A 27,096-nucleotide genomic window follows, 5' to 3' on the forward strand; every position below is an offset into this window, starting at 1 on the left:
TTTTTAAGTTTAATGGTCCCTGAATTTTGATCCAATTCGCATTTTGATCTCTCAATTTCTAAAATCGTTTTCATGGTCCTTCAACTTCAGTTTCATTAGGACAAATGGTCATGCAGTTATTATTATTATTATTATTATTATTTTAATGTTAAATTTGAGCATGGCACATGGTGTACTCTTGAGAAACACGTTGGGCTTGACCATTATGGAATCGGTTCGGCTCAAGTTGGGCTTTCGTCAATGTATTATGGTGGAAAGTAATGGTGCCTCTGAGGGCCTTTGTGTGATGTGGACAGACGAGTTAGGAGTTTCTTTAAGGTCTGCCAGCAACAACCATATCGATACGGAGGTGGAAGTCTTAGGGGTTCAGGGGAGATGGCGCTTCACAGGTGTTTATGGTTATCCTGTTACAATGGAACGTCACCGCTCATGGGACCTATTGATCAGGCTAGGAGCAACCAATTCACTGCCCTAGTTATGTTGTGGAGATTTCAACGAAATCCTAACAGCGGATGAGAAGACAGGGGGGAGGACTAGAGGTGCACGACAGATGCAAGGCTTCCGACATGCTGTGGATGAGTGTGGCTTCAAGGACTTGGGTTTCTCTGGACCAAAGTATACTTCGTGGAGGAATAGTCCGGAGGAGATTCGAATCCGACTTGACCGAGGAATAGTCCGGATGAGATTCAAATCCGACTTGACCGTGCTCTAGCTACTACAGATTGGTCTACTCGTTTTCCTGGCACGAAAGTCTTGCACTTAAACCCCATGAAGTCTAATCACTTGCCTATTAGAATTACAATAAGCAAGAGGATGTTATCAAATACTAGGCATCAGAAACTATTTCGCTTTGAGGAGATGTGGGTACAACATGAGAATTGTATGGAGACAATAAGGGAGGAAAGGCTCCAGCCTAAAAGTGGCTCTGCGCCTAGGGCAGTTACTAAAAAATTAAAAAGAACCCGGCTCCGATTGTTAGGATGGAGTAGAAACAATTTTGGCTCCCTTCCACATCAAATTAAGTCTATCCAGACTAAACTAGGGGAGCTACTGGAAGCCCCTTTAACCCCTCAAACAGTTGAGACCAGGAAGGAACTTACTGCAAAACTAGACTCGCTTATGGCAAAAAATGAAATTTATTGGCGACAACGATCTCGTGCACTTTGGCTGAAAGCAGGCGACCGTAACACAAATTTTTTTTCACTATAAAGCTTCAATTCGTAAGAGAATGAATACTATTTCTGCCCTAGAAGATGAGAATGGTAGATGGAAAACGTCAGAACCCGAGCTGGAAAATACAGTGGTCCATTATATCCAACAACTTTTTTCTTCCAATGGGAATACAAATTATGAGGAGGTGGTTGATGTAATGAGGGGCGGTGTGTCAGAAGATATGAACAGGAAGCTTTTAGCTGATTTCACAGCTGAAGAAATTAAACATGCACTCTTCCAGATGCACCCTTCAAAAGCCCCAGGTCCAGATAGCTTTTCTCCTTTATTTTACCAACAATACTGGGATGTGGTTGGTGTCGGCGTGGTGTCTGCTGTTCTTCACTTCCTCTGTACAGGTCAGTTGCTGAAACAGATAAATTATACTTATGTGGCTCTCATCCCCAAGGTCCCTGACCCTAAAAATATAACACAATTGCGCCCAATCAGTTTGTGTAATGTTCTCTACAAAATTGTGGCTAAAGTCTTGGCTAATCGCTTAAAAGTCATCCTTCCTTCTTTAATCAGTGACTCGCAAAGTGCATTTGTCTCGGGGAGAATGATTTCAGACAACTCCATTGTGGCCTTTGAACTTCTCCATTTCATGAATAAAAAAACACACGGCAGACAGGGATACATGGCTCTTAAACTAGACATGAGTAAAGCTTACGATCGTGTGGAGTGGAATTTCCTAGAGTCCTTGTTGCTAGGGATTGGTTTTAATCGGCGGTGGGTCCAATTAATTATGGCCTGTCTGACGTCAGTTTCCTACTCTTTCTTGTTGAATGGAAACCCGGTTGGTTATGTCATCCCACAACGTGGCCTGAGACAAGGTGACCCTTTCTTGCCCTATTTATTTCTCTTATGTGCTGAGGCCTTATCGGGGCTAATTTTGCAGGCTGAACAAAACGGTACCCTCCATGGTGTCAGCGTATGTCGGGGAGCTCCCACTGTTAGCCATCTATTTTGTTGCTGATGATAGCTTCCTATTTTTAAAAGCAAGTCAAAGCGGTTGTACACAGTTGAAAAAAAATCCTCCAATGCTATGAGCAAGTGTCAGGTCAAAAAATAAACCTTGATAAAAGTTGTGTATCCTTTAGCCGAAATGTGGCGGGTGGAGACCAGGAGCTTTTTGCCACTATGTAGGGAGTTAGGCGAGTTGCCCAGCATGACAAATACTTGGGTCTGCCTACTCACATTGGCCGTTCTCGGGGACAATGTTTCAACTCTCTTAAAGATTGCATCTGGAAGAAAATACAGGGTTGGAAGGCAAAGTTATTAAGCTTTGCAGGTAAAGAAGTTCTTCTAAAAGTGGTTGCACAGGTAGTGCCCATATACATGATGAGTTGTTTTCTTATTCCTAAATTTTTGTGCGAGGAAATTCAGCAAGTGATGGCTTCCTACTGGTGGGGAGCGCAAGAAAGGAGGCGAAAAATCCCTTGGTTAAGTTGGAAAAACTTGTGTAGACCAAAACATAAGGGTGGTCTTGGCTTTCGGAATCTCTATGCTTTTAATATGGCTTTGGTAGCCAAGCAATTACGGCGTTTGTTTCATAACCCACACTTGTTGGTGGCTCGTCTCCTCAAAGCTCGTTACTATAGGGACTGCTCCATCTTGGAGGCCACTCTGGGTAACTCCCCCTCTTACGTTTGGAGAAGCCTGCGAGGCTAAAGTGGTCCTTGAGAGAGGATCATTGGCGAATGGGAAAGGCGATTTGTTCAGATTTGGGTGGTGGTTGCCAACTCCTGCTTTTTTCAAGGTCTTGTCTACTCCAGGTGGCGGAGCATGATAATACTCGTGTCAGTTTCCTTATTGATCCAGTTACTTTGCAATAGAAGACAACTATTCTACGAGCTTGGTTTTTTTGCGGAAGAAGCAGCAGTCATACATAAAATTCCCTTGAGTTTCCGCCAGCCACCGGATACGTTGATCTGGCACTTTGAGAGACATGGCTATTACTCAGTTAAGAGCGGATGTGAAGTAGCAAGGTAGTATCTCCTCTAACTATGGGGAAGTCGTTCAAACCAATGGTATGGCCAATGGGATTACTGTACCGGTTTGGAGGAAAATATGGGAGGGTCGTGTTCCGCCGAAGGTCCGCATCTTTATGTGGAGGGCCATGCTAAATATCCTGCCCACCAAAATCGACTTGAAGAGGCGGGGCATCGCTAAGCTGGGTGAGTGTGTGTTTTGTGGAGAGGAGGAAACCGGATTTCATGTATTTGTGCAATGCCCAATTGCTGAAGCAGTTTGGCATCACTGCTCATGTTGGGACTCTCTTCAGAGGGTTGTGGCTGTCGACCTCACAGCGTGGTTCCAAGGTGTTGCCCTCAACCTTTTAGTCCTTGAGTTAGAGCAAGTCATGATTTGTATGTGGGCTCTGTAGAATGAACGTAACCAAGTGGTTTGGAATGAGCGTCGGCGGAGTGTGTCAGAAATTGTTAGTGGAGCCATCCGGCTTCTGCATGATTCTTATGAGCTTCAACACCCTCCTTTGATTCCTTCATCTCGAGTCATGGCGAAGTGGCAGCGTCCGCCCTTGGGTTCTATTAAAATCAATCAGGCTAGTATAGCATTACACTCTCACAGAGCGGCTGAGTAGTTCTGGGACCCCCCAATAGTTTTGCATGTTGCTTTAGTGGCAGACTCTTTTTAATTCCCTTGTTCTACAAATTTTATATTGTACGTCTGGCATGGGTGGTACTCTTTCCTATCCCGGGGTTTTATCCCATGTGGTTTTCCTCGGAAAGGTTTTAACAAGGTCACGTTAACATGCCCTTTTGTACACACTTTCACAGTTTAATAGACTGCAACCTATCACTTTTCCCCTAAATAAAAAAATAAAAAAATTTGCTTCACTCATGGGTACATGGGTAAATTTCGATGGGGTTGGGTAGGCGAGGTCTTGTGGATACTATGGCAAGGATAGGAAGAAGGTTTTTTTTTTTTTTTTGTGAGAGAAATGAATATTCAGATGATGAAAATGTAAAATTCAAAAAAATCATTTTGCCCATGCATTTAACGGAAAAGATAACAAAATTAACGGTAGAATCATTTGTCCTAACGAAAATGAAGTTGAAGAACGACTTTGGAAATTGAGGGACCAATTGGGTCAAAATCCAGGTACCATTAGACCGAAAAATCATATTTGTTTTTAAATTTTTTTTTTTAACATGTGTCTTCATATGATTGGGTAAATCAACTACACCTCTAGCGTGGATTTAGCTCACCTGTCGGAATCTATTGTGGATCTACTTTCCCCCCGCTCTTCTCTTCATGACTCAGCAAAACCACAAGCCAAACCGTAGCTCATCAATGTGGTTTGGTTCGCATAGTACGGAGTATTTTCGTCACAACCAATCTAAATCGAACTGTGCTCACCCATAGTTTGTTGAATATAAAGCATTAGGCATAGCAGGCTTGAAAAGTTGGTCCGGAAGTGTTGTGGGGCAGCTCCTTTATCAAGTCCATACGGTATGGACTTAAAAAGGAAAATGCCCATACCGATACAATTGGGGGACTCATATTTGAAGCAATGGGCTGTCTGGTGCTCTGCGAATCGCGAAACTTGAGAAATCGGAAAACCTTAGCTAAGTAAGCTCTGGGTTTGTGAGGGGGGTTGTTGAGTATACGGGGAAAAAAGTCGTGGTGGAAGTTACTGATCCTTCAAACATCCTCACAAATTCCCCCATTCGAACCACAGTAGCAACAGAAACTTTCATCTAGCATAAATATTTCTTCACCTTCTCTGGAACTGATAAGGAAATCAGTCCCTTTTCCACCCAAACCAAAACTAAAAGGAGCTTAAGTTACGCATGTGACATCTTCAGACAACTGTATTTATTAACACATAAATTTGATGATGGTTTCCATCTACAATGGGTTCATTCAAAGCACATGGCAAGAGACAATTACAAACTTTCAAGGAAAATGTCAAGTTTCTGTACAAACAACAATGCCACATTCAATAGGAATGGATGATGCCTTCGGTACACTTAATTACATCAATAGGAATTAATGGCAGGACCCTTTGCTATTGCTTTGCTGCTACCAATCCTCCTTCACAATTTTTGACTTCTCAAATATGAACTTCCCTTCCTTGTACTTCTGTGATGCCTCATAAGCTCGTTCATATTTCCACCCCAACACCTCACGGCAATCACTGCAATGGATGTCAGCAACAGTATGCAGTCCAGTCAACAGATGTCTGTCTTCTTTTGCCCCGACAACAACATTCATCGCGTGGGAGAACAGAAAAGCTCGGCCATGTCTTCCCTATAACAAAATGTTGGAAAACAAATGTTTGACAAGAGAATATATGCCCAGATCCTATTATCACAGCCAAAATATGAGATGAAACCATACGGTCAGATGGGTTTCTTTGTTTGTTTTCTAACACAGACGCAAAACACTGGAGTTACAAGATCAAGCACAAAGAGCAAACTAGGTTTTTTATTCAATCTAATTCCGCCTTCATTTTCTCTTTGACCGATATGAATTCATGTAAGGCTAAAGGAAAGTTACCCTCTCATGTTGATTTAGTACATTCTCTGTTCTTATATTGATCACAGCAAAGAACCATAATGATTAGCCAAATAGAAAAACAAAGAACAAAAAGCAGAGAACCTACAAAGATGGAGTTGGCACCCCAATTGCAATTCTGCTATGGAACATAGATGATGATCTTTCTCTAACATAATTTACCCTCTTTCTGTAAACCACTTGATTCCTAACCCCCATCAGTTTAAAGCTCTACAACAGTCAATTATCACTTGGGAAGAAATAATAAAAACTCGAAAGAAATATAAACAAAATTCTTATTTCTCAAAAATAAAGATAAAGAAGCAGAAGTCGAACAATATTCTGGATGCCTCACCTGAAAAGCCTTAGAAATTATATCATCATGAAGTGAAACATGGTTTCGGCAATTACAACAGCTGTACAATCTAGGCCCTACCAAATCCGCCATTAATTAACAAATTCAGCTCTAAACACCTCACTGCTCGCCAACCAGGAAAAAAAAAAAAAAAAAAAAAAGAGAAAAGGAAGCAAAAGAAACAGAGACAATTACACACGGAGACAGAGAAGTCTAAGGGGTGGAAACCCAAGTAACAGCAAATTCTGTAAAATCAAAACAGGAACAAAAGATAAAGGGAAAGATCATAAATTTATTTACCTAGAACAAGATCAAAAGTCACCCAGAAGCCTGCAACAAAGGATAAGGGGCACCAACCGAGTTAGCGTGCACGATTAGACCCAGACAGATTACGAGTTCGAACAAAGATTCCAAAAGTAAAATATTAAAATGGGTGTCGAGTGAAAGAGACAGGATTGCAGTTAAGGGTAAGCAACAAGAACATTTACAAGATGAATATTAACAACCAAATGTTAAAAAAAATGATTAGGAAAGGAAAAGTTGGAGTCTTTGAAGTGAAATCCATGGGAGAGAATAGAACCCATTAATTAATTGCATATTATAATGGAAAGAGATGAGGGTCTGATAAAGAGTGGATAAATTATTTTAATTTATACTTGAAGAATTGAAGCAATAAATCTTGTTGATTACTAACAGTCAAGCACTGCAATCAAATTCATGAAATTGATAGAGAAATAACAAAAACAAAATGTAAATTTCGGAGGTTTTTTCTTTTCGGTCGCCAAAAACACTGACCTTTTTCTTCTGCAGTGTGACTTTACTTTGAGCCTTGAGAATTCATGGCGAATGGTTTGCGTGCAAACTCTAACAATTAATAGAGGGTGAGGGGAAGAATTTTGTGCAATATTTTTGAGTTTGATGACTTGTTGAGTCACCAAGAGGCAAAAGCCAACTCACGCGCGCCAAGATAAAGACTTCACACGCGCGAGCTTACCCGTGCACAGGAGGAGGGCGACAGGCTTTTGCCCAAAATAAGTTCTACCCAAAATCAATTGGTTACAGGGCCAACTCATTATAAACCTAGGCTAGATTCCTTCATTTTTCAATGCAAGACGAACACTCTTAATAATGGATGACCGCATCCAATTCACAATTTCCAGTAATTTAACCAATTTTGTTTTTTCACAATTTCTATTATAAACCACGGAGTTATGCAACCCTTCTTGCAATTGTAGCACAAAAAAGGAATGCCTCCCTCCTTGAAATGAAGAGCCAAACTAAGTGAAGTTGCCATTAAAATTTATAGTAAATTGAGTTTAGACCCATAAAATCCATTTTAAATCACCTACAACTCTTTTCTTTAGTTGTCTATGTAAAATACCCAATTTTTTCAAATAATACCCGATGACTAGGATTCAACTAAGTAAGTTACCTAATATAACTTAAAATCTGATTTATTATATTTTTCGGATTCCAAAACTATCCCTATTTATAAGTTAATGTGTTATAGGGGGGTGTAACTAATGACACCCGTTGAATTTGGAGATATCTCAAAATAGTTGTAATGGATGTAAGAACTAATTTAGAAACTTATTTGAAATTAAATATTAAATTCCATATTAAAGTATTAGTAATCTATTTTTGAATTAACGGTGTTTTCCTTCTATGAATTACGACTAGTAATCTATTTAAAGTATTAATAATTTAAATTCAATATTAAATTTAGGAATTAATGTTTTTTTTTTTGGAATTATATGACCAGTATTCTTTTTTATTATATTTTTATGAATAATAGTGTACATTGTTGAAAAATAATTTGATAATCTATTTATTGTTTTGTTTTTAAAACATCTTTTTTAATGAACCTATTTTTTCTCCAAATATTGTACCTTTTTTTTTTCTTTATTACTTGTTTTATAAAAAATAATTTGATAATTTTTTTATTGTTTGTTTTATGAAAACAGTTTTTTTTAAATGAGCCTATTTTTTATCTCAAAATAATGTACCTATTTTTTTTTCTCTAATGATGTACCTTTTTTTTCTTTCTAAATAATGTACCTATTTTTTCTCTCAAAATAATGTACCTATTTTTTCCCCTAAACAATTTACCTGTATAATGAACCTATTTTTTTTTTCTCTCTAAATAATGTACCTTTTTTTTCTCTCTAATAATGTATACTTAGTAAAACAATTTACCTAGTATAATGAACTTATTTTTTGTCTTCTAAGTAATGTACCTATTTTTAGTTTCTAAAAAAATGTGCATAAATTTCAATTATACAACATACCTATTTTCTATAAATTATTGTGTACCTATTTTTAATTTATAAAAAATGTATTGAAATTTCAATTACAAAGTAATTGACATATTTTTGTTCATTTTTTTTGGTAAATAATATACCTATATTTTTATATGTATATATTTATATTTATATTTTTCATATGTACATTATTGGATATGTAATTTACATATTTATTTTATTTGCAATTTTAAGGGGTCATATATTAGAGGGAATGACAACCAAAAGAAATGGGGTGATTGATATGTTATTAATAGGGAGTTTTAATTACAATTATGGCAATTAATGAAATGCTTGGAAATTATAAATAAAATATGAAGTATGATGGTAAGGATGTAAAAATATAGAAATACTACAACCTCTTATACCCTACTGGTCATTTTAGTTGGGTTTTACACATATATTTATAAAATGATGAGTATATGTATAGGAAATAGAATTTGTAGGGACCTATATTGGACACGATTTCAACATTACTCATTTTAACCCTCTCACTAGAGATGGGCATTTCATCCGAATTATCCACGTACCGACCGTACCGTACCAGCGATTTGGTTTGGTTTGGTTAAATAATTATTTTTAAATTTTAATTATTTCGATCTGATCTGTACCGAGATATTTTGTTTGATAACGGAAACAATATTCCTAACTTGACGGAAACCCGTACCGATCCGATATTTATACTTATTATATTATTTATATACAAAACAATAAACCAAAGATAAATACAATAAGCATTTTGTATCACTCCTTTATCACTGCTGTATCACTTCTTTATCAACATTCTATCACTGCTTTATCACCATTATATCACTTCTTTATCACCCAAGTACTGTAGCACTTTTTGGTTAGAGATGAATTTATGAATTTCCTATGTTTTACAGTTTCGACATTTGTTTTGTTTTTTACCTGTAACTTTCCAACCGTTGATTCAAATTTTATGTTCTTTATATGGCTGGATAGAGCATGAAAAACTAAAGAACCCAACACATAACAAATGTCACAATCATTTACATAAATATAGAGAATTCAGTAAAAATAACACTCAAATGTTCAAACAACAAACACAAGTGGCTCCCAATACATCTTGAGTATATATTGAATGATATAGTAACTAAGTTATTTGATTTCATACTTGGATGAATTAGACTATTGGATTTTTATATTTTACAATGATAATTTGGTGTATTTGTTCAAGAACTTATGTTATGTGAAAGTATTATAAATTGTATTTTTATTAGTATGTTTTTATTACGGTACTACTGGCATACCGAACCAATCCAAACCGAATATTATGTTAACCGATTTGAAGTTTACCGAAGTTTTTGGTTTGGTTAACAGAAGAGCCTTTTACCGTTCCCAACCGATTTGTGCCCAGGCCTACTTCTCACAAATCCATCAACATCATCAACAAAATCATACAAATCACAGAAAGGAAAGAAAAAAAAGGGTTTGTCACTCTATTTCTATCTCGTAATTATGGACTATATTCATCTTAAATTAACTAAGTAATCATTTCTTGCGTAATTAAACATCTCACAAAATCATCAAGAAAATACAAGTGAAACATTCAAAATACCAGAAAATACCCTTGGTTAATGCAAACATTAAGAATTGAAATTATTAATTAAATGAGGATAATATGGTAAATTCATATTTTAATATTAAAAATTTTAATATTAAAACAAAATCATATAATAGGTCATACTTGTATGGAATATAACCACTCATGTTCTCTTTTATTAATTATAAAAAAAAAAAAAAAAACCAATTGGCACATGTGTGAGCATGTGTCAAGGGATTAGTATATGTACTACAAAAGGAGAGAAACGAAAGGAGAGAGAAGAAAAAGGAAAGAAGGAAAAATTAGAAGTAACCGCGAAGGCATTAGGGATTTGGGGTATTTGCCCGCTCTTTGCAACTTTGCCACTTAACTTCAACATTCGACATCTCACGAACTCATCTCATCTCTTACTCTATTTCTCCTACTCTACTGAAAAAATTAAAAACCAGAATCTTTCCCCTTCCTCTTCATTTGTTATCTCAAAGAGATACAAGCCAAGCAGCAGATAATAACCACCGTTCACCCACACAGTCTCTCCCTCAACCCTAAACTATGGCGGATGCTTATTGGAGGTACAGCGACGCTCGGCAACCACCACCGTCGGCGATGAATTCAGTCGTCGGAAAGCGCCCTCGCTCCGATTACGGTATATCAAATTCCTCGAATTTCCATGATTTTGAGTTCTATCTCCTTTTTGTTTTTGTTTGGTGCTTGATTAAATTAGGGTTCTTGGGATTTTTTTGGTTGCTTTTAAAGGCAAAAACTGCACTAAGAATGTATGTATTTTTTTAACAATAAAGGGAGATTTCAGCAGACTTCCAAGTAGTGGAATTAGGTTTTCAGTGGGCTGAAGGATTGAAATTTGAGGTTCACTTGTTTCCTTAAATTTCCCATTCAGTGTCTAAGCAACCTAATGAAGTTCTGAAGTGGGGGTGAAATGTGTTTCTTTTGATGTATGCTGTATGTGGGTTAATCAGTGTTGATGTATATGTGAATCAGCTTATTAAGATATTATCTGTGCTTCATGATATGTATGATTGGTGCTTCCATGGTTATTTCTAAGATGCACTTAGATTATATGATAAATTTGCATTATTGGTAGCTGCTGTGCCTATATTGAAGTTCGGGTAATCATTAAGAAATACTTTGTTTCATTCAAGGATCGACCTTTTATGCCTTCCTGCAAGCATTGATCAGTGTACATATTATATTATTTATTTGAAGATATGCTATTAAGCTGGCTCGCTATAGTTACCATATAAACTACTCAGCTTCTATGAGATATTTGGCATATATTAGGCATATGCAGAAGGAAAATCCAAATGGTTGTGTTAGCATATGCAAATATTTGGGTATAAACCTAGGGATCTTAGCAACTTGATTACCTGCTTATGAGCAATTCAGTAGCTTCTAGTGATTATAGAAATTTGGTTTGATAGGCTGTCTGCAGTTTAACTTAATATTGTCTTGTTTGTAGCTTTATGCTGTAGCAATTTGATTTTCTTCACAATGGCACGGTCTGCCTTTAGAATCATATGCATTCAAATATTGTTTCTTTCTTTCTCTTTTGGTATCTACTGAAGTACATCCGTAATATTTTAGATGCCCATGGTGGCCACGACCTGCCGAGTTATTATTCCCATGAAGATGATAGAGGTTCTCTCCGCGGAATTAGAGATACTGACTCCATTAATGCCTCATATGATCGCTACCTGCGCAGTGCGGTACTTATTTTTCTTTTTTGTATTTGGAACTCTCACATTTTTCACCATACGTTTTATGTTTAGGGGGCTAATGTATCAAGTAATGTTTCAGCAAATGCCATCATATAGTGGGGGACAGTCTGCTAGAACCTTGAGTGGGGGACTACCTGGTCGTTCTGTTGATGATCCACGGATGATGGGAATGGGGGGTGTTGAACCAGGGGCACCTGTAAAAGACAGGGTTTTAGGAATGGGAAGTGGACGGCCTGAGGCTCCCCTACCTCCTGGTGCTACCAGTACGCTATTTGTGGAGGGATTGCCTCCCAACTGTACACGACGTGAAGTAGCTCGTATCCTTAATTTTTCTAGGGGGTTTGCAGTTTTCTTTCCTTAATTTTTATCATCACTTGCATTTTTAGCTTTTTAGATTTTCCCTTCACTTGAGTTTGAAGATATATTTCGCCCTTTCGTTGGCTACAAGGAAGTGAGACTCGTAAGCAAGGAATCGAGACATGTAAGTTCATCTTTCCCCAGGGTAGATTCAATATTTAGTGATTGATGCATTCACTAATAAGTAATCTCTGCAGCCTGGAGGGGATCCTCTGGTACTTTGTTTCGTTGATTTTGTGAGCCCAGCCCATGCTGCCACAGCTATGGATGCGTTGCAAGGTAAGCTACTTACAACTTCATTTAATTTGTTGCAATCCTAGCCCCATAGTTTCACTGGCCTATTCAATTAATTGCTTATTTTGTTGCCTTTTCTGATGCCATTGTTGGAGGAGTTGCATTTCCTAAAATTATTTCACTTTGCGAGAAGAGGGACTGCCAAATGATTCACAAACTGCTTTTTGGCTGTGTTATGAAATTAACCAAAATTAAAAAGGAAAGGCTATTAGGTTTTCCAAATTTAACAATGTATGGTATACTGCATGGAAAGGAAAGTTTACTTTGCTATCAATATTTAACACAGTTCACATAGAAAATCTGTACAAAGTGTTTCTGACTTTAAACCCTTTTCACTTCCAAAGATGCCTGAAAGTTTCAACAATTACAGAAAGGTTCCTAAATCCTTAGTTTTGTGGAATTTATTTCCCATTTAAAAGTGACATAACACACTATTCAAGGTGCGGGATTTCTTTTTTTGAAGAATGACAGGATCTTTTGAGCCATATTGGCTTTAAAGGAGGTGAACATAGATTGCCGATGACCATATGTATTATTCTGCAGTTTTATTCTGGGTGTTGTTTCATGGGCATCTGTCAGTTTGTTTAGTATTTATTACATCTTGGTTTCACACGACACGTTACTTTAGGCCAGAAGTTGCATGGTCTGCAAAGTCATCCAGTACCAGTGTACCACGAGCCAAACTTAGTAAATTTTTCCAAACAGTGGAAGGGGTTTCCTTCCTGGGTCATTTTAATCCTCCTAGATTGTGAATCTCTGATGAATGCCTTAAATCTGGTTGGTTTCATTGGGACCTGATGAGTTTAAGCTCATTTAGTGAATTAGGACACCGGGACTGGTCAGAGAATCCTTATAATCAATTGTTTGACCACACTTGTAATTCAGTCATAAGAATGGTGTTGTTAACAACGGTGCTCTCAATATAGTCATCTCATTCTGATGAGGTTTCTCTAATCGTACTGTATCTTTATGCTAAGAGAGGAATCGTGTGAGCTTTATTTTGGAATGAGAGATCCATTTTACGCATTCTGTCAATCTAGTGCATGTGAGGGGTGCCCACATTTGCTGCTAAGTGTGTTGCAAAGTGATAGGTATTATATGTCTAAGATAACGGTTTCACGTCTTATATCATCTATCTGCTGATGCCCTGATTCGCCGTTGAAAACGTTCCCAGTTGTTAGTGCGTAAATGGTCGAGCTCGATTTTGCAGGTTATAAATTCGATGAGCATGACCGTGACTCGGTCAATTTAAGGTTGCAATTTGCTCGGTATCCTGGTGCGAGGTCAGGTGGTGGGCACCGAGGGAAGCGTTGAATTATGCGGTTTTCAGGTGATTAACACAATTCTCGATCCGTACGACCCTTTATTATTCATCGCCGTTAGGTGCTGAGTAAAAATCTAAAAAATCACGCTAAATCGTGGAACGAATCTTCTCTGTAGGACTTGCTTGAATTGGGAGGTTGTGATAATGAGGGGCGATACAACAAACTTGCAGTCTCGAGAATTAAAGGCGCATAGTTAGGACCAACTCAATTGGGTGATTCCTGATAATTGGGGGCGATTACTAGAGTGCTTCTGTTTAGACAACTGCAGACTATATTTTCATTTGTTTACTTTGGGATATCAGTATGATTACTTAAAGACTATCTCACCATATGCGTTTTGTTAGAAAATGTAAAAACTTATTTAAAGTTGAGCAGTCTCTTTGCATTTGCATATGCATATGCTCTGGGATGAGGGTCTAGTATTTGACATTTATTTAGTGATGAAGTGTGGTAACTGCTGTAGGCGTCATATATATCGAAAATAACTGGCTTCTTCTGTGTCAGTTGCTCATTTTTCTCAGAGGTATTAAAATCCGAAATTGAATTTGTTGTAGCTTTTTTATCATATAGATGTTTCATTTCCTTTCTTCTTTTCTCCTTTTGGAAGTGATAAAGAACAGAGTTTTTATGATAGTAATGGGTAGAAACTAAAGCCTGTCAGCCATGACTATCTCTAAAACATCATTATTATAATGAAGGAATTCTTACCCTGTGAAAAATTCTGGCTTTCGAGTTTTGACTGGGTTTGGTTGGGTTGGGTTGGGTTGGTTTGTAGATGGATCTAATCTCTTATTTTCTCAAGTTAAGTGAGAGGTCATAAATATTGTCCTGCTTTTGGTGCTTCACGTGAATCATAAAGGTTGCCTTTTCCTGTTTGTCAGTAATATTTTACAACTTGTGGACGCCTCCTAAAAGCAAAAAACAGAATGAAAGTCGTGATCATTTTCCACGGTACGGGTTGGGTCGGTTGTTGTAACGGGTGTCTTCATTCATCTTTTCGCAAATTACTATTTCAGTCTAGTCTAAGACGATGAATTTTGCCCCAAAAGCTGTGTGTGTTCACACCCGCACATTACACATTACACATTACACATACACATTCATTAAGATGGTAGGCTTCGGCTTCGCAATTGAACAATTAATTAAGATGGCGATCTCCTCGAAATCAACAGGAGCCGTGAGGGGTTGGGGAGCAGAGGTTTATATTATTATGTAAAATCAAATTACGTTTCATGAGGATTATGTTTACATAGCAGCCGAGCCGATAAGAGTATAAACCTAAATTAACTAACAATAATAGGATTTGATCATAGACGCCCATCTGAGAATGTAATGTAATCCATTGGTTAACTTAACAACGGGGTGATTATGCTGGAATATTAATACTCAAGTTACATTTTCTTTCATTTGGCTGAAGGAAGAAGATGAAGTGCGTTGCAATGACTGAGAAATATGAAATCATTATGTTGATGTATAAGCGATATTGAGAGAAGAGGATTCTAACACAATCGCAGGACCAACACTAAAAAATATTATTTGAAACGGAAAATAAAAATAAAAATAAAAAAAGAGCGAGAATTTGGATACGAATCATTCAACTCAAATACCCAATGATAATGATTGAAGGGGACGGATGAGTGTCCAATTTCATCCGCACCAAGTGTAATTTTTTTCAGTTAGGAAAAAAATAAAGGAAAAAGGAAACGTGAAGCCAGTCAAAGTCAGCGAAGTGAGCATCAGTCTGGTTAAAAGAGATGGATATTTCTTTGTCATCTTCAACCCCGTAGCCACTAGAGGACCCGTAATTGAGATTATCGACAAAGTCGTTGTCTAATCCCTACCCATTCACTAAACTTTGAATCAATAATTTTAATTATTAAATACACAGTAATAACACGACAGGGATAGGGATAGGGATAACGATAGTGATAATGATAATGAGGACTTTCACGTTGTAAATAATACGTCGAATGGTTATCATGCACTCGTTTAAGATTTCAACTGCGTAGTTGGGTTGTGGGGTGCTAGTAACAGCTCCCATACTCCAAATGAAATTCAAAGATTTCAACTTCTTAGTTGGGTTGTGGCCCCTTGAGACACCTTCCCTTTAATCTCCCGATTCTCACATGCATTGGAATCTTTCTAGGTTTACTATTCCGACTCCTACAGCTACTCAACCTCTCCTTGACATTAAATAAATAAATGCTATGTATATCATATCTTCCTATCTAATCTATCCTACTATAATGCCATATCATATTAGGATTATAATTCTTCAAATTTCAAAGTTCCAAACAAACCCTCCCTCTTTCGTTTATTATATCATACAAATACAACGCCTTTTTCTTTACACACACACTAGTATTATTATTATACTCCAAATCCAACCCTAGTCTTGCCCCATTGCTTCTTTCTTTCTCTCTGCGTTGTGTGTTTTATTCACACAGCAGAGAGCTGAGGATACTGTATCGTATTGAATACGTATTTGATGATACATTGGTTGTTTTTATTTGGTTTTCTAGTCTACTTTCACTCAGGATCTTAAGGAAGGAAGGTGGTTGCTTTAATGGCTGAGATACACAGTGGAACGATGGGTGCCTCTGACGAGGAAAACGATGACTGCCCCATTAAACAAGTCGAGTTAACCGTGCCCAAGACCGATGACCCCAACATGCCAGTCCTCACATTCAGAATGTGGGTTCTGGGTTTGGCTTCATGCATCTTGCTTTCCTTTGTCAACCAGTTCTTTTGGTACAGGACGCAGCCATTGTCCATCACTTCAATTTCTGCCCAGATTGCTGTGTTGCCGATTGGGCATCTCATGGCAAGGACTCTGCCTACACGCCTTATTTTCAAGGGTACTCGGTTTGAGTTCACTATGAACCCAGGTCCTTTCAATATCAAAGAACATGTTTTGATCACCATATTTGCAAACTCTGGTGCTGGGAGTGTTTATGCCACCCATATCTTGTCTGCTGTTAAGCTCTTTTACAAGAGGAAGCTCACTTTTATTCCTGCCTTGCTCGTTTTGTTTACCACTCAGGTTTTCTTCTTCTCCTTCTTCTTTGGATTTCAAATGATTTCATCTTTCCTTGTGGAAAAATATAACCTTTCTGGTAATTTCGATTATAGATTTATCAGAACAAAGAAACAAAAAAACTGAAGGCATTGCTTTCTTGGAATACACTGTACTATCCAGAGTTTTTTTAACATTTGAAAGTTAAAAAAGGATCAATTTTTAAACTTACCAACTCCATATTGTGTCCATGACCTTTAATTTAAGTGTTAAATGGTTGATAAGTCCTTGAAATTAGAATCCTGTGTTGACAACTTCCTTCTTGCCATCGTTCTTTTTTAACAACTCTTTGTGAAAATTTGTTCCAGAAGCATTTAGGAAAGTACTGGATTCATGGATAAGTGGAATTTTTAAAACTGTACCTATGACTGCTATGATTTTTGTTACATGTTATTACTCTAAAGGGAGTTTGTATTTTACTTTTTATCTTTGGGGAAAATATGTTCATATTATAATCATCAATTATAAGACTATTAAAATGGCTCAAATTTGCTGAATTTTAGGACAATAACAGCACAATGAACTTTTTGTTTCATACTGAAATTATTTCATATATTCATTGTGCATCAGATTGTTATGAGTGACGTCTGATCTTGTAGTTTCTATTCATCTTGTTTGAATTATAGGTTTTAGGGTTTGGTTGGGCTGGAATTTTCCGGAGAATTTTGGTTGACCCAGTACAGATGTGGTGGCCCTCTAATCTGGTTCAGGTTTCATTGTTCAGGTAAACTTATCTTAGTTCAGTAATTAGCCAATAATTGGTTTCGTAGCTTATTTATTATTACTCACAGTAGTATGTCTTATGCTGCAGAGCTCTGCATGAGAATGAGAAAAGGCCTAAAGGTGGCATGTCCCGTACCCAATTCTTCCTCGTAGTCATGATCTGCAGTTTTGCTTACTATATCTTTCCTGGCTATCTTTTTGTTATGATAACATCCTTCTCTTGGGTCTGTTGGCTTGCTCCTAAGTCTGTTCTAGTCCAACAACTGGGTTCTGGCTTACGAGGCCTTGGTATTGGTTCCTTTGGGATTGACTGGTCAACAATTTCATCATATCTTGGTAGTCCACTAGCTAGCCCATGGTTTGCCACTGCCAATATTGCCTTTGGATTTGCTCTAGTCATGTATGTGATGACGCCCATCACTTACTGGCTTGATTTCTACAATGCCAAGAAGTTCCCAATATTTTCTAGTGACCTTTTCATGTCTAATGGTACAAAGTACGATGTTCTGAGCATCATTGATTCAAAGTTTCAACTTGACCATGGTATGTATACAAAGACTGGACCTGTAAACTTGAGCACCTTCTTCGCTATGACTTATGGTCTTGGATTCGCCACACTTCCTGCTACTCTTATGCATGTTCTACTTTTTAATATAAGGTAATTACACTTGAAGCATTTGATGTACTGTTCACTCTGCTTGTGAAGCAATTACAAAATATATATGTAATTTTAACTAAATTCACAAAAGTAAGTTGCATTTCTAGCAATAAAGTATACTTCTTGTCTCTTTACTAAAGGAAACCATTGCAAAGGTCTTTGTGAATTTAAGCTGAAGTTCATCATCTTACCTTCAATGCAGTGACCTTAGAAATGCATATCGACGACAAAAAAAATTGGATATCCATGCAAGGCTTATGAAGCATTACAAATCAGTGCCGACATGGTGGTTTCTTGCCATCCTTGTGGTAAACATTGCTCTTATCTTCTTTGCGTGTCAGTATTACAGCGAGTCACTTCAATTGCCTTGGTGGGGTGTATTGCTTGCTTGTGCCATTGCCATTGTGTACACAGTTCCAATTGGTATCATCACAGCCACAACAAACCAGGTAACAGAGTTATAAGTTTCATTTGTTTGCTAATGTTGCTAACTGTAAGTTTACAACGTTCAAATTCATGTGATGATGTTAGGTGTCTGAAACTTTGCCCTCTCATTTTTATGGTATCAGCAACCAGGTTTGAACATCATCACGGAATATGTGATTGGGTACTTATACCCTGAGCACCCTGTAGCTAACATGTGCTTCAAAGTGTATGGTTACATCAGTATGACTCAAGCTCTAACATTTCTAGCTGATTTTAAGCTTGGACACTACATGAAGATTCCGCCACGAGCAATGTTCACAGCTCAGGTCAGTTTGATTTTCTGAATTTATCAAATCTGCATTGCATGGTGTTGGATTGCAATCTTCAATAGCTAAACTGGTGGAATTACAGGTGGTAGGAACAATTGTAGCTGTGATTGTATACCTGGGAACGGCCTGGTGGCTGATGGGAGACATTCCCAACCTTTGTGATACATCCAAGCTGCCGCAGGACAGCCCATGGACTTGTCCAATGGACCGTGTGTTCTTCGATGCTTCTGTTATTTGGGGCCTAGTTGGCCCCCGCAGAATCTTTGGAAATCTTGGTGAATATATGAATGTCAATTGGTTCTTCCTTGGTGGAGCCATTGCCCCTGCGCTTGTTAAGCTTGCACATTGGGCTTTCCCAAAACACAACTGGATTCGTTTCATCAACATGCCTATCTTGTTGGGTGCCACATCCATGATGCCCCCAGCCAGTGCCGTAAACTTTACCAGTTGGATCCTTGTTGGGTTTCTTTTTGGTTTTGTTGTCTACAGGTACCGGCCAGATGTGTGGTCACGCTATAATTATGTCCTTTCTGGTGGTCTTGATGCTGGAACTGCTTTTGTTACAATATTGATGTTCCTTACCCTTCAGTCCCGTAACATTGGTCTTGACTGGTGGGGGAACAGGGGAGAGGGCTGCCCGTTGGCGGCTTGCCCTACTGCCAAGGGGGTTGTAGTTGATGGCTGCCCTGTTTTCTGACCCAAAAAAGAAACTTCATATTTTAGTTCTTTTAGAAGTAGCATTATTTTCTTTTCGGAAATCTGTAAATAGTTTATCAGGGATTCTTTTCTAATCACCGTTTATTAGAGATTTTTGGTTATTATATAACTTTGCCATTCTGATTTCAATAGTTTATTTATGTGTTTAGCGTTCGCAAAGGAATTCATCTCTTCTTCCCATAGTTGAGTGTTGAATCTTAGTTTAGTTGGAATATACGACATAATATTCAGAGTAACTAAATTACATTATGGGACCATGAATTTAATAACACACTTTAGGGATCAATCAAGAATGAGATTTACATTACAGCGAGTAACAAGTTTAACATGTTGTATAACATCATCAATCAAAAATAAGAAGACTGTGTACCAAGCACACCCAACTGAGCAAGTAGCTTGGCAGCCAGAGATTTCATGTCACTATTTTTCTTCTGAGTAATGTCCACCAATGCCATGTGGGCTGAAGCTCCATATTTAAGAAACAACTCATTTACTTGAAAAATCCTTTCTAAAGCCATGAGAGATTTTCCTTGCAACCTAGCAGATTGTGAACTAAGCAACTTTACAATCGGACCAACGGCCTTTGCTTCATCAAGCACCTTGCCTCCTTGCCCTTGTTCTTGGTCATCAATGAGTGTCAAAAGTGCATCAAGAGAAGCTTCGCAGGCTCCAACATCTGCCTCCCCAAGCAATCTCACAAGGGGCTCCAGAGCGTTGGCCTTTACCATGCAGAATGAAGATTCAACTGTGCAAATGCCTAGGTGTGCAGGGCAGCCAGATTCAGGTGCAGACAAGCAGCACAGGCAAAACCCAGGCTTCTTTATTGGCTTGCTCAAGCTTTTGGAACTTTGTGATAGCTGTTTAAGTGAAATAGCAGCATTTTGTTTTGTCAAAGCAGTTCCAGAAGCCAGTAGCTGTACCAGCACTGGGATAATACCAGCTTCAGCTACTTTTCTCTGCCATTCCTGATTTGTTGGAACCGTGAAACGGCATAGAGCTCCAACAGCATTCTCTATTACCTGCCTTCGATACGACGCATCTCTATTCCCATCACTTAGACAACTGCAGATGATTTGAAGTGCCTCAGCATCCAGAAGACACCCGGTCATATCTGGGTCCTTGGGAAGATTAGCAATAATACCCATTGCAGCAGCTATTTCCCCCACATCAGTGGAACTTGTTATAATCCTTAGCAGCGCCTCAATGCACCTTTGACTTACATGCTCCAAAAATGTGGTGTCATCACCGCCGTCTTCTGTCAAGCAAAAGAACAACTTCATGGCGTTTGCCCTAACAGCAGGGTTATCAGCCTCACATAACTGAACTAATACTTGGACAGCAGAGAGCTGTGAATCACATGAAACATCAAAGTGGCTGTTAGTATATACAGAACAGAATCACACGCCAAAAGAACATAAACTTTAAGACTAACAAAGACGTGAAACTACTTTAAACATCACAGTGGCAGTTATATATACAGAATCACATGAAACTACTGTCCAACAAAAACGTGCAATATCATGAACACTCTTGTACCACCAATATTGTTAGGATGGTTACCTGTCTCAACTTTCGTCTGATGTCTGAACCAGAAGAAGATTGGCACATTGCATGGAAGGTTTTGAGAATGCTTCTTTGTATGTCAGGTCCTGTTAAAGATATTAGGGAAAAGAGCTTAAAAATTTCTTCTTCGGAGTCTAACAAAGAGACCTGCTCCCGAGCTGCTTCTTCAGTGGTGGTCGATATGGCAAGGTGCATAATTGTCTCAGCTACCTGTTCACGCAAGGTTGGTGATAATAAACTATGACAATACAGAAGTTCAAATAGTGGTCCAACTGCGCCTTCTCTAATCATCTGCAGGCCATTTTGTGATAATTTGGAGAGGTGAAGAAGAGCTTTGACACCCACTTTCCTCTTTTCTAAATCACTATGTGAAAGCAGTTGAAGAAGCGGTCCTAGTGCCCCATCTTTAACTATGGACAGTTTGTTGTGATCAGTCAGTTCAATTTCCGACAAAGTTCCAGCCATAAGCACTTTAACATCTTGTGGTCCTGCATCAAGTTTAAGTTGTTACTGCACACAATCTACAAGAAGGTATTATGAGATAATAATGGCACAGGATTTGATGGTGACTAAATCTTGTGCATGCTCCAAAGTATCAAAGAACCCGACTTTCAAGCATACCTGAAGAAAGAAGTTTCAACAGAGGTTTAAAATAATTCGCTTTTGCCATATGTATAACATTCTGATCAACGAAAGACAGATTTTCTAGAAGCACGTTCGCATCTCTGATGACTTCATTATCTTCATTACTTAACATTGTTACTAGGAGAAGTATGCATCCCTGAACATTTCCCATTAAATCTCGTGCAGCCCTACTTTTAGATAGTTCCAGTAACAACTGTAATGCTAACTTTCTTTCCCCAATATGGCGTGCAAGTGAGTGGACAATGGATTCCAGTGCATTATCCACTTTTATGATTCTTCCCTGTTAAAAATAAAATGAACTGTATGAATATTCGGAATTCATAAATGCCAATTCTAGGCTCCACTAAGAAACTATTACCCGTGTCTTAAAATTGTATATAAGGAAGTCATGTTATCTCCATTGGTAGAAATACCATACACGATAAGCACTAGTATTAGCACTACAGTAAGAAGCTTTCCAGAGAATGCAGATTAATCTTTTTAGCTGCATCAATGATAACATAACATGACATTGGAAGGTACCTTAGTTTCTTCACCATCTTTTGCAAGGATTGAGAGGATGGCAAGAGCATGCTTTCTTATTTCTCGGTTTTTTGAAAGAAGAAGTCTAACAAGGACAGGAATGTAGTCCTCCAGTGTCACCCATTCTCGGTGCAACTCTCTTTCCGTGCACAGATTCTGTAGCTTGTCTAACGATTGAAGCACTTCTTGCTCTTCATTTGACTGAAGTTTGGGTTTAATAGAGGTAATCATAAAGATGGTCTTCCTATCTTTCCATTCTTCAATTGATCGCTTTAGTGCTTTGTTGGGAAGTAGAACTGAAGTGTCCAAGGGAATATCAGTCACAGGACAGTGATTCTTACCTTCTGCAAACCACTTCTCTATCACACTTCTCTCAAATGTGCAATGAGAGGAAATTTCCACAGGATCCACCATGATCTCACGAGTGACGGGACAAAAAAATCGGTCAAAAGGTTCTAATGGTAGCCTACCCACAGAATTTCTCTTTTCAAAATAATCATTCTCTTTGTCCTCAGCAGATGTAGTGGCATTAGCCTTCTGAAGCAATGCTATTATCTGTTCCATATGCAAATTTTCTTCCAGGTCTTTTCTGGTATTGGTATCGTCTAATTCGCGTTTGAACTCCTCAAACTCCTTTTCCCATGCAGACTGGTCATTAGAGATCCCAAGAGCCTCAGCAATATGAACAAGCAAATTGTTTGCATACGATCGATCAGCATTCTGCTCTTGTATTCCTAGCTCAAATTTTGCCAAAATCTCCTCCTCTTCCACAGTTGCTCGATATTCGCCATCCAACATATTCTTGAACAGCTTGCTAATCTGGCTATTTATACCAGATGAAACATCCAAAGATGCAAGTGGGATTAGACTAAGAGCTCTGCCAATCTCTTTTGTACATCTCTCTAGGGACTCAACAATCTTCCGGCAATTGATTAAGAGATAAACTTTATTTCTTTTGCCGCAATCTAGAGCTAGCTGCTTAGCAACATCAACCTCTCGGTTGAGAATCTTCAGAGCATTGGTTAAGCTTTCTGAACACTCAATGCTTTGCTTTGACAACTCTTTCAAAATAGAAGAGGTCTTCTCCAAGTACCTTGAGAATACTTTGAAATTTTCTTTCTGAATGAGAACTTCCTTGGCTGCATGTATAGTATCAGACATGGCAAGGAATGTCTCAGAGAGTAATTCAGACACTGGAACCAAGGACGCACTAACAACAATATCCTTCGCCATCTCTGTATGAGAGAAGATAGACCCTCAGCTCTGACTGGCCAAATTTCAATTTTCAACCACAAAGGGGAAGAACCCTCATCACTTTGCTGGCAACTGCAGTCTGCATCTGAAAACCAGCATTGAGATCATATTGGTTTTTAATACAACTACCATTTTTTGTTTGTTACAAAAGTAGATTTCTTTCTCTCTTTCTTTTTTTCTCCTTTGGAGAAAGGAACCAAAAATGTGTTCTTTTTAATATAGAAAAAAGTATACCAAGAACATAGCAGCAACAAGATAGTGATCCTCATATTCAACATTAATTTCTATTTATAAATTACATAATCCAACATAGTAAGCCAAAGAAACCCAGGAAGATATACTTCATTAGCTTCATATAAAAAAAATTGAGTTTCTTCTATCGTCCTTAGTTGTTTCATGGCAATCAACCCAAGTATACCATGCATCTTTTTTTACAGCTTATGAACTCAATCGTTCACATTGAGAGCAATGACAGCTTCAAAAACTGGTCAATCCCATTACAGACAAGATGATTGAGCTTGAAATACTTACTGAATTTTAACTAAACTGATGTGCTCATGAGTCATGTTATGCTCCAATTAGTAGTTGAGACAATACTGCCCTGTATGCAAAGTTCCATTTTCTTTTTCTGTTTCCCTCACTTTCTCAACAACCAAACAGAAATAACAATGGTTCTCAATCAAATGAAAAGAAAAATAAAAGATAGAGAGATGGAGAGATGACCTGAAATCATGAGTCAACAAATGTCTATATACCTTGGTTGGTTGATATTCCAGATAACAAGCAAAGCCAAACTAGAAAAACACAATGCTTTCAAGAGCTTTTGTTACGATGCAATTCTCTCTCACTTTCATGGAGTCTTTCTTTGAACCCAGAATACGAAAGAACGACTTCTATAATTAGTTAATTAATTTTTTAATATTTTTCCTTTTAGACTGCTTAATGTTTTCCAAGCAGCTTAACGTCGAGCTGGACATGATAGCTGACGACCAAGTCAACGCTGTTTACTCTTAAGTGCTCTGCCTCAACATGGTCAATCATATGTGCCTAGGAGGAGGAGGGCTATACAGATTTTGCCACGTCATCGTGATCGTAGTTTCCACTTCACCTTGGTGCCTACGTTGCGGATTTTGGGTCGCTAGTGTAAATAAATGCGGTAGACTTGTGGTCCATTGGATTGCGCGTCTTATGTTTTTGATAGTATCCTACATAATCTCTTTAATTTCTGATTTTTTGACCACAAAGAAAAGTAAGAAGAGAAAAAGAATACTCTTCCTGAAACTTCTTCGAACTTTAATGAGTGATTAAAATACAATTAGAAAAAAATCATAAGGTGTGGTGCGGTTGATAAACTGTCACTTTCAGTTGACGAGTTACTTGTTGTCTCAATATCATGAGTTGAAACCCGTTAGAAGCATTTTGTAGTCAAGAACAAGCCGAAACCTGTACAGGGATTAATCCCACCTTTCAAAAATAAGGACACCTCGTGATATTTACTATTAAAAAAAAACAATTAGAAAGGAAAACCTTTTTGACTTCGTAGTTCGTAGAGCAGACATGACCATCAATACACACAAGTGAGTGACGCTAACATAATTCAACTTCTTTTAGTGAGTTGTTGCGCAATTCAATAAGAGAAACTCACATGATTGGATTTGGATTGCACTATCATCTTAGTCCAATGGGCTTTTGCTAATTTAAGATTTTGAAATGGGCCAGCTGACTTAATTTTCCTTGTTCAGAAGATTGTGGAAAATAGTAATGCATTGTTTTTCTGTTTGTTTTCCCCTGAATGTCGTTGAACTTTCCTGGCCGAAAAGAGATGGAAGAAAATAATTCATTTGAAGTTTGCCGTCTACGAGAAAAGTAGCTAGTTTGACTGAAAGCTTGCAACGCTGACAAGCGGAACTGCTAGTTGCTCTTGCAAGGTAAGACGTAGATTAATATATAAAAAACGCAACAGCTTGGGAAGCTGAATTGATTATTGTTATAATAATAGGAACATGAACTATTCTGTCAGCTGCCCTTAATTCTTCAGCTATTATATCTGTTAAAGATCAGCTATAAATAATGAAATAAACATTCAAAATCTCTAACAGGGAAGGGATGAAGAAGAAAGAAAAACACAAGATGTGATTGCATGAAATGAAATTGAATAATTTTGACTTTCTGCAACTGCAAGCACATATATAATTTTTGAAGGGGTGTCAGTTCACCGGTTCGATCGAGACGATACCTTAAATATTTTTTTGCTAATAAAGAAATTCAAGGGCGCATGAATTCCGATCTACTTAACTTAGGTATAAAATAACAAGCTTGTTTAAAGAAAATAATAATAATACATGCATGATGCCAGCAGCAAACTCCAAACCCAGCCAAGGGCGGCTAAATGGGGAATTATTATAGTTGGATAACGCATGTTTTCTCTGTTACTTTTAGGTCCGTCTGGTCGGGCCAATGACCTCTCTGCTACATGGTCAAATTTATACTTTATATACTGGGCACATAGAAAATGAATCCCATCAATCATATATCAGAACCACCCAGTCTGATATATATAATATACTCTAGGACTATTTTATAGGTGAAGAGTCTAAAACTTTGTATTCTGTACGAGGTTGCTTGCCATTGCCCAACTTTATGCAAAAGGCAAAGGATTTGTTGATCAATACGGACAGCTAGGTAAGTTGATCGAAGAAAGAAACTAAGGAAAATATGTTAGTTTCTATTCTGGTATGCAAGTTAATGGTTAGAAGCAAGTGTTCGCATCGGAATCATAGCATAGCAACTCTTGACTAGGGTGAAATAAACTGATGAGATCCAGTAAAGGAGTGGAAGAGGTGCGTGTGCGCTCTGTGAATGTATAGCCAATGAATAATGCGCTTACTTTTATAAATAAATAAAAACAAACCGACACGGCAATCATTATGTACAGCCAGCACATTAACAAATCTTAGGCAGATGAGATGAGTACTTTGAAAAGCAAATGATATAATATGTGTGGATATGAAATCATGGAGGAGAGATGATGATCATAAAAATAAAATAATAAATACCCAATTTGAGTTTGGCAGCAAAGAAGATCATCATCATCACCATCATAAATTCCCCATTTGAGAGATCTGCAATTTCCACATTCCCACAAAACCAGACACGCAAATATATGCATAGTAAACATATACATATATAAAGACATGAAAGAAAGAAAGAAAGAATAGGTACTCACGAGCACGACGAAGCCTTGAGCCTTGGTGATGGTGTGCCCTTGGCCTTGCTTTGATAAACTGAAAAGGGCAGGCTAGCTAGCTAGGTAAATAGGCAAAGCTATACTGTACATGCAAACAAGCATACAAGAGTGATATTGATTCGGCTCGTCATCTTTGTTTGTGATTCGTGAAGTGTGATGGATGGATGGATATATCCAAAAAGTATAAAAGATATGAACCGAACCAATATCACACCATGTCTACTTGTGCAGAAAGAAACATTAGGGCACACACATAGCCCTCAGACTTTGAGCTG

General features: G+C 37.9%; 4 protein-coding genes across 8 annotated transcripts; 2 read left to right on the plus strand and 2 right to left on the minus strand.

Moving 5' to 3' along the window:
- Window positions 1-5,034: 5,034 nt before the first annotated feature.
- On the minus strand, window positions 5,035-7,005 carry LOC103333604 (Yippee family putative zinc-binding protein). Its single transcript, XM_008236473.3, has 4 exons — window positions 6,881-7,005; window positions 6,386-6,415; window positions 6,086-6,208; window positions 5,035-5,484 (listed from the first exon to the last, which is right to left on the minus strand). The coding sequence occupies exons 3-4, from the start codon at window positions 6,176-6,178 to the stop codon at window positions 5,257-5,259; spliced, it is 321 nt and encodes a 106-aa protein (XP_008234695.1). The 5' UTR covers window positions 6,179-6,208; window positions 6,386-6,415; window positions 6,881-7,005; the 3' UTR covers window positions 5,035-5,256.
- A 3,230-nt stretch (window positions 7,006-10,235) lies between these two features.
- On the plus strand, window positions 10,236-14,214 carry LOC103333603 (RNA-binding protein 1-like). The gene is made up of 7 exons (XM_008236472.2): window positions 10,236-10,595; window positions 11,552-11,673; window positions 11,765-12,002; window positions 12,105-12,166; window positions 12,240-12,321; window positions 13,547-13,666; window positions 13,777-14,214. The coding sequence occupies exons 1-6, from the start codon at window positions 10,502-10,504 to the stop codon at window positions 13,648-13,650; spliced, it is 702 nt and encodes a 233-aa protein (XP_008234694.2). The 5' UTR covers window positions 10,236-10,501; the 3' UTR covers window positions 13,651-13,666; window positions 13,777-14,214.
- On the plus strand, window positions 12,240-19,699 carry LOC103333602 (oligopeptide transporter 6-like). Of its 2 annotated transcripts, XM_089052133.1 has the most exons (7): window positions 12,240-12,321; window positions 16,184-16,704; window positions 17,364-17,461; window positions 17,549-18,118; window positions 18,321-18,567; window positions 18,688-18,870; window positions 18,956-19,699. In XM_089052133.1, the coding sequence occupies exons 2-7, from the start codon at window positions 16,228-16,230 to the stop codon at window positions 19,568-19,570; spliced, it is 2,190 nt and encodes a 729-aa protein (XP_088908259.1). In that variant the 5' UTR covers window positions 12,240-12,321; window positions 16,184-16,227; the 3' UTR covers window positions 19,571-19,699. The 2 variants fall into 2 exon arrangements, with proteins under 2 accessions (XP_088908259.1, XP_008234693.2); XM_008236471.2 differs by lacking the exon at window positions 12,240-12,321 and having other exon boundaries at window positions 14,363-16,704.
- Window positions 19,700-19,851: 152 nt separating this feature from the next.
- Window positions 19,852-24,517, minus strand: LOC103333600 (U-box domain-containing protein 43-like). 4 transcript variants are annotated; one of them, XM_016794771.2, is made up of 6 exons: window positions 24,330-24,517; window positions 24,106-24,214; window positions 22,321-23,659; window positions 21,775-22,078; window positions 21,151-21,641; window positions 19,852-20,936 (listed from the first exon to the last, which is right to left on the minus strand). In XM_016794771.2, exons 3-6 carry the CDS (start codon window positions 23,551-23,553, stop codon window positions 19,938-19,940), a joined length of 3,027 nt encoding a protein of 1,008 aa, XP_016650257.2. In that variant the 5' UTR covers window positions 23,554-23,659; window positions 24,106-24,214; window positions 24,330-24,517; the 3' UTR covers window positions 19,852-19,937. The 4 variants fall into 4 exon arrangements, with proteins under 4 accessions (XP_016650257.2, XP_088908258.1, XP_088908257.1 ...); XM_089052132.1 differs by lacking the exon at window positions 24,106-24,214; XM_089052131.1 differs by lacking the exon at window positions 24,106-24,214 and having other exon boundaries at window positions 24,298-24,517.
- Window positions 24,518-27,096: the final 2,579 nt, after the last annotated feature.

The sequence above is a fragment of the Prunus mume genome, linkage group LG5 (genome assembly GCF_029339155.1).
Source record: "Prunus mume cultivar Tortuosa linkage group LG5, ASM2933915v1, whole genome shotgun sequence".
Lineage (NCBI taxonomy): Eukaryota > Viridiplantae > Streptophyta > Magnoliopsida > Rosales > Rosaceae > Prunus > Prunus mume.